The sequence below is a fragment of the Lemur catta genome, chromosome 6, assembly GCF_020740605.2.
Source record: "Lemur catta isolate mLemCat1 chromosome 6, mLemCat1.pri, whole genome shotgun sequence".
Classification (NCBI taxonomy): Eukaryota; Metazoa; Chordata; class Mammalia; order Primates; family Lemuridae; genus Lemur; species Lemur catta.
The window spans coordinates 4,332,845-4,349,559 of NC_059133.1; the positions used below are offsets into that span (position 1 = coordinate 4,332,845).

The following is a 16,715-nucleotide window of genomic DNA, read 5'->3' on the forward strand; positions in this document are numbered from 1 at the left end:
CAAGGTCGCAGGGCCCTCCGGGAGCCGCCCTAAGCCCCTCTCTCCACGAGTGTCACTGGAGACGAGGTGGGGCAAGGGGGGCCAACAGTGCCAGACAGGCCTGCAGAAGTCCTGGGCACAGGTGCCCCTGCCCTAACTGTAGCATTGTCATTCTCCAGTAAGTCCCTCCCCTCCAAGCCTCGGCCTGCTCCTCTGTGGACGAGGCCAGCCTCCCCACCCTCCGTGTGGTCACGGCAGGGCTCAAGTAAGACAAGAAGGCAGACCATGTCCCTTCTCCCAGCCCGAGTCTCCTGTCTCTAAGGAGGTGATGTTCGCGTGGACCTCCCAGGGTTGGTGTGGCCTCACTTGGGGCTGAGGTGTCCCTGGTTCGGCGTGCAGGGTCGATGCTGCAGTGGTGACAGCACCTGCAGGAGTGCTGGTGACAGCCCTTGGTCAGGGCACACTGGCGCCTCCTGTGCGTTTTCTCACTTCCAGTCCCAGGTGGGGCCCATCACCCCAGGCACAGATGAGGGACCTGGGCCTGGGGACATTCAGATGTGTCCCCGAGAACACCCAGGTCCCAGAGGAGCCAGGGTTGGGCCCCAGGCTTCCTGTCCAGGCCCTGGCCTGAACCACTTCCCAGCTGCCTGCAGGACACTTGCAGTCCTTGTATGTGGATGCGTTAGAGCGTGACGCACCAGTCACACGTGCTCAGCTCGGTGGTTTCCATGGGCACACAGCAGCAAGCCCCCAACCCAGAATAGGAAGCAGACCTGTGCAGGGCCCAGGGGCCCCCGTGGTCCCTCCTGGCTCCTTCCGGGCCCTCCTGGCTCCTGCCCAAGGGCAGCGCTCTGCAGACTTCTGGGGCCAGAGGGAGCTTTGCTGCTCAGACTGGATGTGCAGGGAGGCCGGGGCGGGGACTCCCCCTCCTGCCTCAGCTGCTGCCCTCCGCCGTGCTCCCCCCCCGCAGCTCCCCACCACAGCTCCCCCCCGCCGCAGCTCCCCCCTCCCCCAGCTCCCCCTCCCGCAGCTCCCCCCTCCCGCAGCACCCCCCGCCCCCATCTCTCGGAGCAGAGCTGGAGGCACTCAGAGCTGCGCAGAGCGGCTCCTCCAGAGCCCCGTGGCCGGTCAGCGCAAGCCCAGGACTCAGGAGGCGTCAGAGTCAAGGTCTCGCCTGCGGGGAGGCCTTGGGGGCCCCATTCCGTTTCCATGGCATCCCCTCACCTTGAACATGGGACGTCTCTGGGCCAAGTCTTGTCGGTCCTGCCTCTGGCCAGAGCTGCCCCTCCCCTGTGCCTATCATCAGCCGCCCGCATGTGTCCGTCTCTCTGACCCTGCGCCTGTCCCCTCCTCCCAGGTTAGGCCAAAGACTCTGATTCCAGACAGCCTCCCTGTCACCCCGGGCCGAGACCGGCCGCCCAAACAGCCCCCAACCTTCCAGAAGGCCACCGTGGTCAGCATCAAGAACCCCAGCCCTGCCCTCCCCACTGCCAACAACACCGTCAGCCCTGTGCCAGCGCCCGGCAGCCAGCCCCAAGCCCTCGCCGAGCCCGCTGCCCTCGCCTCTCCCCTGAGCGGTGCCGGCGTGGCCTGCGCCATCGTCTCCACCTCCCCCAGCAATGCCGCCGCCATGGCCCCCAGCACCGCCCTGTCTGTGGTCAGCGACAGCATCAAAGTCCAGCCCCTCCTCATCAGTGCCGACAACAAGGTGAGTGCCCCCGCCAGGCTGCGGAGGGGACGTGCCCCGCAGGGGAGGCCTCGGGGCCCATCGTCCCGGAGGGTCCCCATGAACGAGGCCCAGGCAGAATGAGTGACCGGGTGGCGGAATGATCCAGGGCCAGAGGCATGAATGGAGCGTGAGCAGGCGATTGAGGAAGTGTGTCAGTGTGTGGACAAACGAATGCACATGTGAGTATAAGGAAGTGTGGCTGAACAAATGAGTGCTAGTGGCAAAGGAGTGATTGGTCAACAAATGAATTACGTCATCGGAATAATTAACCAATGAATAAAATGTGTGACCGAGCGAGTACCTGGAAGAGGGACCAATATTGATCACCCTCCTCCGTGGGTGGAGTCGGACAGTCAGGTGCACCCCAGGTGCCTGGATGCAAAATCGCCTGTGATTTCTTGCCAAGATTTGATACCAACACTAAGACCCTCTCTCCCCTCCCCTCTGAGCTCCTCAGTGGTTGCACTGTTCGAGGCCTGTGGGTCCACACGGTCACTACCGTTTCCTCTTTGGCCTCTTTTCCTAAGTTCCCAATTTGGGGTCTCCCAGGCCACTTCCTCTTGCTCTTGCTGCTGTGCCTCCCTCTTCCCCAGCCTGGATGTGGGTGCCCGGCTGTCACGGGAACTTACGTTACTGCACACGGCATATTTCTGGGGATGTTGTGCTCCCGAGTCCTCCCACCCACTGCTGGCGTCTTGAAGGATTCCCAAAGCCTGAAGAGTCATCATGGGCCACACTCAGGTGGCAGGGGTACCCCAGGGTGGCGCCTGACCCAGAGGCAGTGCTCAGCAGGTGTTTGAGGCGCATGCCCATTTCACTGCAGCTGCTCCAGCATCCAGTGTTGGCATTTTAAACACTTTGCTCACTGAACAGGCACATGGACGCCCTGCTGGTCACAGTGGAACGCCTGTGGGAATTGTTACGGTTGAATGTTTTCCCCATACTTATTGAGAATTCTGTCTCCTTATGTGTGGCTCGTTTGAGGATTCTCTTTGCCCTTTTTTCTTTTGGAGATGTTAATGTTTTTCTTTCGATGAACATAAAAAGGTGCGTTTTTTTTTCCAGAGAAGCTGGGATTTTTAAAATGTGATACAAAGAAGAAGTAAGAGTTTCCCTTAAGCCAGAAGAAAACTGGAATATATTTTCTCTTTGTGCTTAAGTGCCTGAAAGCCATAAGACAGTAACCATGTGTTGTTTTTTTGAGACAGAGTCTTGTTCTGTTGCCTGGGCTAGCGAGCCGTGGCGTCAGCCTAGCTCACAGCAACCTCCAACTCCTGGGCTCAAGCAATCCTTCTGCCTCAGCCTCCCCAGTAGCAGGGACTACAGGAGTATGCCACCACACCTTGCTAATTTTTCTATTTTTAGTTGTCTGGCTAATTTCTTTCAATTTTTAGTAGAGACAGGGTCTCGTTCTTGCTCAGGCTGGTCTCCAACTCCTGACCTCAAGCAATCCTCCTGCCTCGGTCTCCCAGAGTGCTAGGATTACAGGCATGAGCCACCGCGCCTGGCCTAATAACCTCATGTTTTTAGGGGGGAAAAAAAGTTCACATAATGCCTGGTTTGGGCCAGACCCTGGCTGATGGATCCTGGTGAATTCCTCTTCCCTGGATCCATGAAAAATAAAGATTCTTTCCCAGTTCTCTGTCCAAAAAAAATGAAACAGAAGAGCAGATCGAGGGGATCTGGCCCCGAGAGAGCCTGAGGGGGACGGGTGGATTCCACACTTATTCTTCGTGTCAGACCCTTTGAGCAAATGCCCCCTGAGCTCCAAGAACGGTTGGCTAGAATGGGGCTGCTCTGGGCGGGCCAAGTGGGGCCTGGAGCTCGCTTCCCCTTCCCTACCCCACAGGCGTGGCAGGGCCCCTCTCGCGCAGTGAAAGAAACAGGGCCTTGGTCCCACCGGCCTGCCCAGGCCAGGTTTGAGTGTCTCAGGCCCAGCGGCCTCGGGGGTGGGGAGGCAGTGCAGCCCCTCTGCCCTGCCGTGCCGCCCCCTTGGCCTCAGCTGACCCGTGTTGAGCGGGGCCAAAGAGGCCACGCTCTCCGCAGTTCTGAGTCTGCGCGGCCTCCAGGACACAGGTGTTGCCAAGGCTTTGCGGTGAGCAGGCTGAGGCTCGGGGCACAGCGACCTCCTGAGGCCACTCGGCCGGGAAGCCGCGGGCAGGGCTGGGAGCCAGGCCTTCCTGGCGCCTAGAGCAGGGCGGCTTCTCGTGCAGACCCTCCTCGCGGCGGGAGGGGTGTCGGGAGGAGCAGGTGCTGGCCACACCGTGGGCGCAGGCCACCCTCGAGGACGCGCCTGGCCCAGGCGCCGCAGGCCCTGCCCCCCACCTCCCTGGCCTGTCCCTGCGGCTGCCGCTGTCCCCTTACCCCCCCCCTCCCCCTCCCCACCATTGCCCCCCTCACCCCCCACAACGCTTTCCAGGTCATCATCATTCAGCCTCCAGTGCAGACACAGGCCGAGAGTACGGCGGTGTCACGGCCACCCACAGAGGAGCCGTCTCAGGGAGCTCAGGCCACCAAAAAGAAGAAGGAAGATCGGCCCCCGACCCAGGAGAACCCCGAGGTAGGGCGGCCCTCACCGGAGGGCCCGGTTCCTGCTCAGGCCGTGGTGGGGCTGGGGCTGCTGGAGAGCATGGTGCTGTGCGGAGTGGGGACAGCCTGGCTGTGGGATGGTCCCCACAGTCACGGCACAGCCACCCTGTGCAGCGGATACTCCTGGGGCTGGGACTCGCCGCAGCCAAGTCCTGGCTGCTCAGTCCCAGGGAGGTGGGGCGTGGGCTGGGCGGCAGCGTGCGGCCGTGGTTAGCACGGATTCTAGAGCCACTTAAGTCCCAGCACCACCAGTGCCCAGCGCTGCGACCGTGGGCAGGTCACTTCTGCTTCCTTGTGTGTAAAATGGGAATGGTGAGGCCTTCTTCCTCCCAGGGCTGCTGGAAGAATTCCGGGATTCCACGAGCTCCTGGGGTGGCACCTGGAGGGTAGCGTCGCCTGTTATGCACCGTCCCGGGGGCCCCGGCTGTGTCCCCTCAGTCCTGAGTTTGGGAGGGGACGGTGCTCCCCCGGGCAACACATGGCCCTAAATAGGTCCCTGCCCCTCCTCTCCGCCCATGGCCAATTCTGAGTGGGTGAAGTGGCCAGAGCAGGGCCCTGGGCACATTTCAAGTCAGCTGCCACCTGGGGAGCACAGGAGCTGCAGATGTCTCCTGAAAGTGCCTGGAGAACTTTCTAGAAATTGCACATAACACCACCTCCCCCCCAAAGGAGGAGGGACAAGTAGGCTTTTATTGACCCATCCAGGCACATGCGGGGCCGCAGCCACCTGCCCTGGTGGAAGTGTGAGAGGCAGCAGCTAATTCAAGGCCGTTGTGTGTTGGACTCTGGGCTGCAGCAGGTGTTAGGCTCAAATCGTCCAGCCGCCCATGGCCAGACCAGCCCTGCCTGTTCCCTCTGGCCCTCTCCCCGCCTGGGGCCCTTTGCTTTCCCTCGTTCCTCCCATGGGCCCCCTCAGGGGCCCTCCCTGACCACCCTGCCCCGCAGGCTGCAGAGGCTCCCTGGGCTCCCGCTGTATGTGAGTGCACCGCCGGTGTCGGGCCAGTCACCGTCCACTCGTGTCTCCCCTGTTCGTCAAGCATGACTTGGAGTTTGCTCCAAGGTGCTGGGGGACGCCCACACGGGGTAGACGTGGCCCTCGCCCTAGGGAAACTCGCGTCTGTGGCAGACACTGGTGTGGCTGCAGAGGCCTGTAACTTGTGTTAAAAAATACCAAGTGTCATCAGAGGATTCTAAATTAGGAGACACAGGAGGCGAGGGGAGAGGGAGAGAGCCGTTTCCCCGAAGGGCTGAGAACGGCTTTGCAGAGGGGCGCGGGCTGCAGAGGCAGAGGGGCAGGTAGGATCTCAACTGAGGGCGAGCAGTGGGAGGGACAGCACGTCCGCTGCAGCGTACTGCATGGCAATAGCGTGGCAGTGGGAAAGACGGCACAGAAAGGTCTGCTGTCCTGTCGGGCCCCAGGTGGAGTATGTGCCCGAGAACGTCTAGACGTGGGGTTCAGACAGACGTTGGGACCTGGTCCTGGAAGACCTGAATGCAGGCTGCTGAGGCAGCACTTTACTCCTTAGGTACTAGGGAGCTATGGAATACTTTTGAGCAGGAGAGTGGCTTGATTTATTGTCCTTTCCCATGTCCAAAAAGCCAATAAAGTCAAAGAGCCACTAAACGAGGCTGCTTTGTCAACTGTGTCTCCTCCGTGGGCCCAGGCACAACTGTCTGAAGAGAGACAGTCAGTTCCACTGGCCAAGTCTGAGCACACGCTGTGTGCACGGCCGGGCCTGGGCCGGCTCTCAGCCCGCGGCTCCCATGAGCACCCTCTGTCCTCCCCTGGGGTTTAGCTGCACCCTCAGCATTTGGGAAGGTTTTCTGGGTGGATTCTCTTTGTTCTCTCAAAGTGTATCTTAGTCAATCATTGTGCATTTATACAATTAGTATAATTACGTCTAACTACATAATTAGTGTAAATATGTGTGATGACTTAAATAGAATTTGCAATTGCAACACGTCCTGGTGTAAAAATCCTTATTAAAGTTTCTTTTAAGAGGAGCAAGAAGAGCTGTGCTGCACAGACCTGCCGGACTTTGAGCCTGTCGGCGACGCGTCTGTGTTAAGAGCACTTGAGCCAGAGCAGCGGCCGCCAGGAGCCCGGGGTCCGTGGGAGGGGTGTGGATTCGGGAAGGTGCGTGAATTGGCGTCTGTCAGGCTCGGCCATGGCGCTGGTCCCAGGGCCAGGGCGCATCCTGCCTGCCTGTGCAGGGTGCATGCAGTAGGCCAGCCCGGTGGCTGCCTGGAGCAGTGCGGGACGGCACGGGAGGTACGGCAGAAGGGGACGTCACGTGTACCAGAGCCCCAGAGTGACGTGTGGATGTCGTGGAAGGCACGTGTGAGGAACACAGACGTGATCGTGCCCACCTGGAAGAGCGTGTGCTGCCGGCCGGGGCACTCACAGGGAGCAGCCTCTGCGCCGGGGGCCGTTGTCAGCCCACTGTACAGATGGGGACACTGAGGCTCGAACACAGTGGCCATCAGAGCTGGAGCCGTACCCAGTCCATCTGGCCTCGGGACCTGGGGTCTGTGCTGCGCTGCCTTTGGTCAGGCTGACTGGGGGTCAGGTTTGGGGCCAGAGCTGAACTGCCCAGGACAGTCACAGAGAGTCTCCTCCTTCCCTGATTGTCCCACTCCAAGTTCCCAGCTTTTACTCCAAATAAAGATTATCGTTGTAAAAGGGTCCCTGTTACTAGCCTTCCCAGGGGCCATAGACTGGCCTGACCTCCTATCAGGGCCCCTACACTTCCAAGAGATTCCAGCACACCTGTGGATCATGGGACCATGTTACTGGCCCTGGATCCCTCTTTGCTTTGGCTGCTAGGGAGCTCGCAGTCTATGACTCACCTCTAACAATTGTATAGGGCGGTGACATAGCTTCATCTTATTTTCCTGTTTATTGTCTTTTCTCTTGTCTTCCTTGTTTGTTTTATGTTTCGGCGTGTTGTGTATATACACCACAAATCCTTTTTCCAGAATGAATATTGGTTATGAATGCTAATCTCTCAGGCATGTTCCACCCTTCCTATGGCCAAGGTCATGACCTCCTTGAAGGACCATCTGTCTTCCTTTTGCATGTGGCTGAGACTGTGCTGCTCATTCCTGGGGGACACCCGCTCGTCTGCTCATCTGGGTCACAGCCGGGGAAGCCAGAGTCTCCCGTGGCCCTAAGCCCCGGGCCCTGCCGTGTTCCTACACACTACCCTGCGCGAGGCATTTGCGGGACCCCTGGCCCGTGCCTGGACCCATCTCCCTGCCTGTCTCTCCCCTGGGCTCCGGCAGTGGAACCCGGCTGGCCTCCCTGCCTGCTCACCCTGCATCAAGAATGATCTTTCTCAAATTCAGAAATAACCGAGTTGGTTCTCTTTTTGGAATCCATCAAAGCACACACCAAGATGATTCTGAGTTCCCACCTGAAGGGACTCCTCTGCTCCACACCCACAGCAACAACCCTTAAAACGTGGACAGAGACAGCGAAGGCGTAGCTGTGCATCGCTGTGTACCCAAACACTGCAGGGAGCAGGACCAGTGCCCCAGGCTCTTGGGTTCCTGGCTCAGAACTGGGCAGGGTGAGCCGGAGGGAGGACAGTCCTCGCAGAGCAGCGGGTCCCAGGAGTTCTGTGGGCGAGAGAGGAGTGGAACCGGGCACCTCTGCTCGTGTGTGGGCCACACTGTGCCCTGGGCCGCAGCTGTACCTGGGAGGGGGGCCAGACTTGCTGCAGGGAAGGGAGAGAAAAGTGACATAGACACTGTGCCCAGATGAGTCAAGACAGAATTCTGAAACACACGAGGTCTAGCGCCAGAGACGGCCATCAGTCAAACCAACGTTTGGAGCATGGATTATTCAAGATGAACTTAATTTTGTGAAATCCTCTAGCAACAACTTTTAAATAAGTGTGTTTAGGATGCTCAAAGAAATAAAAAAAAAGTAATATCTGGAAATAAATAAGGAATAATGAAGGAAAAAATTGAAATAGAACAAGATTAATGAATATAAAAATTTGAAAATCTGATCATGAGAAACATGGTGATTGGATAAAATTTTAAAATTTAACTAGACGGCGTGCACAGAGGTAATTAGTGCTTTGGAATAGGGCGCCGTGGACGTGGCTCAGAGGTTCAGATATGTGAAGGAAGAATCATGTAGGAGCAAGTAAGGACGGAATGAAAGTGAGGAAACTTCCACTTTCATCCCATGGGGCTTTCGGCAGAAGAGAGAAGGTGAGGGGAAGTGTGGAGAAGCAGTGCTGGAAGAATGTTCCAGAATTGAAGAGCATCAGTTTGAGTTCTTAGAGCAAAAGTAGACTCCATCTGTCAGGCAGGATTAATAAAAGTAAATCTAGGAGGCTAGAAACCAATGTGAAAGGTAAGGAGAAAATCGTGAAAACTACCTGGGCAAACACAGGGATCACCCACGGGGGGCGACGTGTGCTGTGGGCGTCTCGCAGCCGCGGCAGCCAGAGACAACAGACGGACGAAACACCTGCTGGAGGGGCAGGGGAGGCCTTGTTGAACAGAGAATCCCACTGAGGCACCACGTTTGAAGAGTGAAGTCAGTTCACTTGGCAGAAGGGGGAGCCTTTGAGTTGCCTCTGGAGGCCAGTGTAGTTAGTCCCTTTCCCGCCTGCTGCAAATAGCTGGTCCAGAAAAGTTCAACTCAGTTAATTATGTTTAACAAAGAAACGGATCTGGCATAACATCAAAATAAAGATGCCATGAGGAAAAATACAGGAAGGTGAAGCAATTTTTTCCATGAGATAAAGAATACTCACTAGAAAAAATATCCTATGTTCTACTATGAACTTTTTAAAAAAAAATACTCAAACAGCCAGCACTAAGAAGGAGACCACAGAGCCGAAACGCAAGGGTTTAGGAAGGGAATAAACAGCCAAGGTGCTGGAGGGAACGAAGCGTGAGCAGGAGCCATGCAGGGAAAATGATGAAGTCACACGGAGGCAGACACCTAACCCATGAGCACTGGCCACCGTAGACACAGCAGAAGATGCAGTCGGGGACAGGAGAGGCAGAAGTGAGAAAAGTGCACAATTTTTTAAAATAAATGAGTCTTTAAGTTTTAGAAAGTGATAACCTGCAGGAGACAAAGCAAAGCGGATGCAACAGACACATAATGGGAGGCTTCCATGAGGGGAGCCAGAACAACGGAGCGGCGTAAACGCGGTAAAGCTTTCCCGTAAGGTCCTGTGGTGACGCGAACGTCCTGTCCCCAGGTGGGCAGTGGGCTCCCGTTTCCTGTCCTCACACGGGCGTGGGCGAAGGGGGGATGGAGGGACGGAAAGACGGTGGCGTGGGGAAGCGGGGCCAGAGCATGGTGCCCACGTTCCTAGCGCTCTCCCAGCCCAGGCTCGCCCCATCAGCCCTTCACGATGGCTGCCAGCTGCGTGGGGCGTCCTGGAGTCCCCGCCGCCGCCGTCCAGGTGGCTGCAGGGCCCAGCGGTGGCATTTCAACCAGGTGGTGCCAAACCGCAGCCGGACTGGCGCTGACTGGCCGGGCCGCGGGGTGACCCCCGAACTCCCAGTCAGGGACGCCGCAGCCGCCTGGGCCCCTGCGCCGTGTCGCATCCGGGGACTGCGCGTCTCCAGCGGGGGATGTGGTGGACCCGGCTGCTCGAGGTGTGGCGATGCTTCACTTTAAAAACGTAATTCACGAGAAATGTTCTGAAACAAAAGATGACTTGAACCTACATCTTCTTGAAAGGACACCCTGGGGACGGGGGAAGTGATGTGTGTCCCCCCCACCACCACCCTGGACAGTTACTGTTGATGGAAACTAAAGAGTCCTGTCGGCGTCCAGGCAAAAAGCCAGTCAGGTCGGCCCAGAGGGAAGCGGGTACAAGCCGGCGTGGACCACGCAGCTGCGCTCGCTCCGTGCGGAGAGCAGCATCTGCAAGGCGGCGGGGGAGCGAGGAGGAGCCGGGATTTTGTGTCCAGTCCCGGCCTCCACTCCAAAAGGCTACAGGTACAGTTCTCCGTCTGCCAAGAGCTCTGGCGAGGTCGCTCCCCGAGCCGGTCACAAGACACTACTGGGGCCAACCCCAGGCGCCCGAGGGACTAAGTAAAGTTGAGAGTAGAGGAGGGAAAGGAGGTGGGAGGTGAGTGATCCTCGCATCTCTAGCGGCTGAGATGCTAAACGAATCGGAGAATATTATTTAAAGCTGACAAATGAAGGAGAACTATTTTTAACACTATAGAAGTAAAAATTGGAAAGGCGTAAAGCAGTATTTGCGACGATCTGAAAAATCCAAGAACTGATTTAAAAAAAAAAAAAAAAAGCTACTCAGACAATTAGAGAATTCGGCGTGGCGGCCGGGTGTAAAATTAATGTACAGACATCACTGATCTCCGTAGAAACAGCCGGCAGCCTGTGAGAAGCTTTAAACACAATTTATGATAGCAGCCACAAGGTTAAATGCCTAGAAATAAACATAAAAATATTTAATACCTGTTTGAGGAAAAATTTTAAATCCCTAAGACAAAAAAAAAGGAGAAAACAAGAACAGAGTTGCATCACAGGTTTGCATAGGAAAATTTAATCATAGAAAATCGTCATTATGCCCTAAGTTAGTTTATAATGTTAAGATCCCAGCGAGTCTCCCAGCTGATTCTCCCGTTCTCAGAACTACCTAGGGTGGTTTCTAAGTTTCATGTGAAAAAATGGGCAGGAGGAGCCAAGGACGCGCGAAGGGATTCTGAGCGTCCAGGTGTGCACATTCGCCGCACAGCCTCCGGCGGGAAGCGTGGCAGCAGCTCCTGGAGAGGCAGGTTCAAGGAACAAAACAGGACCCAGAAATAGACCCAAATATGTGCGATAATTTAGTATATGATTAAAGCGGCTCCTTCAGTGAAGAGTGGAGAGATGGAATTTTCAGCTAATGGCATTGACACACCTGGGTAGCCACGTGGAAAAAAATGAATCCACACTTCACCCCGTGGACACCAGGATAAACTCCAAATGGACCAAGAACATAAGGGTAAAAAGTAAAACTGTAGGTACTAAAATAAAACAAATTACTTTATAACCGTAGAGTCTCTGGCCAGGATTCAAAAATCCAAACAGTGCAAAAGAAAATACTGATAAATTTTACAACGTACATATATGTATTTTTAAATCTACGAGGCCACAAAACCGAGCAGCCCAGCCTCCTGCAGCCTGATGCCCAGCTCAGACAGTGTGAGCTGTGCATGGCGGCTTCCGCCCAGAGATTGCGGTAAGGGACGGGGGAGTCACTTCACGGTGGAGAGATTTGGCACACACACCTCAGCCGTGACCAAGGTCAGCGCCAACGGCGAGGAGTCAGGTTGGTGGCCTGTGTCATTGACGTGACATGAGAAGGCACCTTACCTCTGCAGCCCTGCTCCCGCAAACCACAGCCTTGTCCACTCGTGAGAGAAACACCAGACAAGTCCCAGCTGAGGAACATTCCACAGAACCCGGACCAGGACTCCTCACACTGTCAGGTCATCGAGAACAAGGGAGTCCGAGAAACTGTCACAGCCGGAGCCTAAGGAGACGCGGTGACTAAATGTCATGTCCTGAGACAGAAAAAGGACGTTAGATAGAAACGAAGGAAATCCAAATAACGTATGGGTTTTAGTTAATAATTATGTGTATCGACATCGGTTCTTTAGCTGTGACTGCGGTACCGTAGTTAACAGCAGAACTGGGTGAATTAGTCTTGCAACTTCCCTGTAAATCTAAAACTGTTCTGAAATAAATAAGCCAGCCCCGTAAGTCCAAAGTTAAAAACATAAATTGGGAAAATATACTTGCAAGTCAAACCACAGTGGAAGAAATGGGATTAATTCAGCACGCATTCATCGAGCACCCGCGCTGTGGCAGGCCCTGCGTTAGGCGGTGGGGACAGCCCTCTTATGGTGTGGTGGCCACAGAACTCGTGGTTCTCTTTCAAGGCCCACAGAAGGGTCCCACTCGGTCAGCTGCAAGGGTCATATTTAACATAATCTGTCCCAGGAGTGGCCCTGTCACCTCTGCCGTGTAACATAACCTGACCCCGTGGCATTCTCCGCCCTGCCCATATCCAAAGGAAGGGGATCATGGGGCGGTTACACCAAGCCGTGGGGTCTCGGGGCCATCGTAGAGTTGTGTCTCCCATCACAAAGAATGTCGAATGGACAAAACCACAGTGAGCTCTGTGCACAGTACAGTCGTGTGACCTTTTTCCTGAGCACCGCCTTATCCAGGTGCACATCCACAGTGGTGAAATACGGGCATGAGTACAAAACTCCAAGGCAACGGTAGCTACCAAGCTCCGGAGGAGGATTGCCGTCGGGGGAGGGGGGAAGGAACGAGATGAGGAAGGAATGAAAAGACACTCAACTCGCTGGTCACGTTTCAGGTTTTGAGTTCATTAGCGGGTTCATGGGTGACCAATTGATTATTAAGTAAACAAAAGCGAGCCAGGAAAGGCCTGGTGATGCGAGTGTGTTATGAACCGGTGATTGTGATGAGCCCAACTGTGTGCCCATTGGGTCTTTAAAGTACGTTTGAAAAGTGCATTTATCCAGCGTCTCCGAGGAGCCCTCTAAACGGAGCTGCGGGTGGTCTCCGACAGGGTTCCAGTCTCCTGGTGTTTCTCAGAAACTGACTTGGCCTCGAGTTGGGGGCCTTAGTGGCTGGGTCACCCACGAGGTGTGGCCTCCACCTGCCGCAGGAATGCGTGCGCGAGTGAGCACCGAAGACCATGTTGATGCTTCTCTGTTTCCTTCCCTCAGAAAATCGCCTTCATGGTAGCGCTAGGCCTGGTTACCACAGAACACCTGGAAGGTAAGGATCCGGCGCGCCAGGCGGGGCTGGGGCGGCCCAAAGGACGGCGGGGCTTCGGCAGCACACGGCAGTCCTTGGGGGTAGAGCGTGGCATTGCACGGCCGCAGGGGGTCTCAGGTTGCCCCGGTCAGATGGCAGCATCCAGGTGCGAACCACCTTCTGGGCATCTGCCCCAAGTGCCAGAGGTTGGTTGGTTGTCGTCAGAGATAAACAAGACAGAGAGACCGCCACACCCTCCCGGGCTCCACCACTGCACAGAACCCATCGTGGCACTTTCTTGTTTCAGGGGAGGGACCTGTGGGTTCCGTGTCCTCGCACTGGAGGCAGCTCGGTGAAGTGACAAGAGGCACACTGCCCACTTTTGCCATTTCCTAACCACTGAAGCGTGGGCAAGTTACTTAATTTTGTGGGCCTTGGGTTCTTAATCTGTAAAATGGGACAATAACCGAACCTTCCTTGCGGGATTGTTGTGAAGCACCCAGAGCAGGGCCGGCCCCAGCTGAGCACGACATGAGTGTGATTAGCTGCCACCTCCCTGACCGTCAGACTGGCCTGCGGACTTGACATCTGTCACCAGTCACATCGTTAGTCATGTGAGCAGCCGGCCAGCATGACTCTGTGGAGGTGCCGTTTGGCTTAGTTGATGAGGGCGACCGCAGATGAGCCCAGAACCTCACAGAACGGCAAGGGCGACTGCAAGTGGGCTGTGAGGATCATGTGGACGCTCAGGGCCTGGAAAGCACTGAAACCAGACCCCTCGTTGCACACGTGGGGAGCTGAGGCCAGAGAGGTCGATTCACTTGCCCAGGGTCACACAGCCAGTCGCTGTCAGGCCCAGGCTGGGATCCAGGACTCCGGCTCCCACCACACCCACCTCACCTGCTAGAGATGTTCCGTAAAGTGAAAACCCAAGGGACTCTGGGTGCGGGAAGGTAGACTAATTTTCATTTCCTCCTCAAAAGTGAGGGAAGGAAGGGAATGAACTGAGCACCCACAGCGCCCGAGGCACTAGCAGTCTTTAAGGTAGAGGTTCTCTCGGAGCAGGTGAGTGACCGAAGCCCAGGGACAGGAAGGGACCCGGCGAGGGCACACGCGTGTCAGGGCCAGGCTGGAGCAGAGTGAGCCCAGCACACCCTGTGCGGGGAGCCTCCTCCCGTCATGCCCCTGGTCCCACTTGCTCCCTGGCAGCGGCCGGGGCACTGCCGTGGGTGGGGCGGGACAGGGAGGAGGCCCAGCCAGCCCCGCCCCCGGCTGTGCAGGGACCCCACGGAGCAGCCCCTGCCCGGCCTCGCTTGCTTCTCTGCGTGCAGGGCGAGGGGTGTCCTCGGGGCTTCCGGCGTGAGGAGCCCACCGTCAGCCTGCCGTGGAGGGCTGCGTAGGCTCCCACTTTGCACCCACGGGGGCAGCATGGGGCGCTGGGAACGGAAGTCTCATGTTCACGTCTGGCTTGTGCTGCTCACCGGCTGGGTGACGTGGGCAAGTCCTTCCCCTCGTCTTGGTTTCCTCCTCGACAGCAGAAGGAAAACCGCACCCCAAATCTGCAGGTCGCTGTGGGGAGAAAGAGAAGCGCTTTCCCGATGTGATTGTCGCTGTCTTTACAAACAGCGCTCACCGGGAAAACCTCTCCCTGTCCCCCGCCCTGATGCCCTGAGTATTTGTTTATTTGGACCCTGTCTTCCACAGAGGGTCTGACGTGCCTCACGGGAAACACACTGGGTAATACCGAAAAGGTTTAAAAAGCAAAACAGGTGCAAGCGGTGGAGATTAGCAAGTAACCCCAGCGGCCGCGCACAGAGGCAGGTCGCAGGCCCCGCCTGGTGGCCAAAGGGAAATGAGAGAAGGAAGGAAGAAGGAAGGTTCACGTGGGGCACGTTGTCATTCCCACTCGGGTGAGGCGGAGCCCATCAGGCTCCCGGGTGAGGCTTTGGGGCGGAGGCCAGGTGCGGGCGGAGGCTGCCCGGGAGCAGACACACTGGGTCTCCTGGGGAGCTGGGGCCTCCCACTGCCGCGCAGCCAGGACAGCATCTGACCAGGGGCATCTGCTGTCCCAAGACACGGCTGTGAGCTGGATAATGAGACCCAAGGGGGACCCCGTGCTGAGAGTGGGTCCCTGGATTCTGGGAATCTGCCGTCCTCCCCCGATCCACCATTCAGCCCAAGGTCACCGGGCTGCCCTGTCATGGACGGAGGGGTTCCTGGAGGCCCCAGCCCACCCCAGGCCACTCTGTGCAGGACAGACAGGCTTTGGAGCAGGAGGGGACAGTGGTGCCAGGGCCTGGTGAGGAAGCGTGCGGGGTTTCCAGCACGGGAAGGGTCCAGTAACCGCTGCGTCTGCGTCTTTCTAGAAATACAGAGCAAGCGGCAGGAGCGGAAGAGAAGAAGCACAGCCAACCCTGCCTACAGCGGCCTCCTGGAGACCGAGGTGGGGACCCGCCAGCCGTGCCACCGAGGGGGGAAGCGCCGAGTGCGCAGCCTCCGGGGGGTCCCTGGGGCCCCCTGCTCTCTTTCCCAATTGCCTCCCTCGTCCCCTCCTGGCAGCGGGGCTCAGGAGTGGCTGTCAGTAATCTCTTTCTTCCCCTCTGGAGTTCAGAGTCCGCTGACAGAAGGTGCAGAGGATGAAAATGTCAGTCGTGTCCCTAATACGAGCTGCTCCAGGGAGCGTGTTTTAGATGGCCTCCCGGCTCTGCACCCTGAAAAGGCAGGCAAATCCCTGTCACAGGCAGGGCTGGACACCCGGGCTCGTCTAGAGCCTGTCCGGTCAGCTCAGGACGAGCACGGCGTGGAACTGGCCGGCCCCAGAGACAAAGGCCCAGAAGAGGCTGGGCTGGGCTAGGAGTGGCCGGTTGCTTCTCCCACACACCCATTTGGGGTGTCCATCCCCAAGGAGGAGGAGGGGGCGGCCGTGACTCTAGCTGAAGTCCCCCAGTGTGGAGCCAGGGGACCGAGGCTGTGGCTGACGCGCCCGCTGCGCTTTGCCCGGAGCCTGTGTTCCCCTACGTGTGTTCCTCCTCCACGGGAGGCACCTGCTCCAAACCTGCTTCCTCTGTGTCCCCCAGGGCTGCTGGTGGGCAGCGTGCAGCCCCCCACCCCCCCACAGTTCTGAAACAAGTGAAATAGGACGTTAATAGTTAACCTCCAAGGCAAGAAATTTCCCAGTCCAGATCCAATCCCAAACTATGTGCTACCCCTGCTGTCCACTGCAGCCCGACAGGTGGTGACCAGGGACAGTCCAGTAATTCAGGGCTGGGACCTGAGGATGCCTGAGCACCTGGGCCCCTCCCGCTAGCGTGTTCCCAGGGAGAAAACGAATTGGAAGTGAAATCTTCCTGCTCTGGCAAATTAAAGTCCAGAATTCTTAGGTTACAGTCCCAACATCACCTCCCTAAAAGCCAGCTCTGCAGAGTCCATTGGGGCATTTTTCTCAGAGGCTCAGGGCTTTCTTAGGGGCAGCACTCTGGAATCCTCCCTGGGAAGGAGGCCATTTCCTTAGGGCCTGAAGTCCAAAGCCTGGGACAGCTGTCCTGGGTGAAACAACGTATGTCCCCAGAGGCCAGTGCGTGGCACGTTCCAGACTCGGAGTCTGTAAGATCTGGAGGAAAGATGGAGAAAATG

The 16,715-nt window shown here is 57.1% G+C and overlaps 1 protein-coding gene across 1 annotated transcript in view; it reads left to right on the top strand.

Annotated features, from left to right (window-relative positions):
* Positions 1 to 16,715, top strand: part of PHF21B (PHD finger protein 21B) — an 86,710-nt gene that overhangs the window by 60,208 nt on the left and 9,787 nt on the right. The window contains exons 5-8 of the mRNA XM_045555126.1: positions 1,337 to 1,687; positions 4,128 to 4,268; positions 13,052 to 13,103; positions 15,449 to 15,525. Coding sequence (XP_045411082.1) covers positions 1,337 to 1,687; positions 4,128 to 4,268; positions 13,052 to 13,103; positions 15,449 to 15,525 — 621 coding nt within the window. The remainder of the gene's footprint in view (positions 1 to 1,336; positions 1,688 to 4,127; positions 4,269 to 13,051; positions 13,104 to 15,448; positions 15,526 to 16,715) is intronic.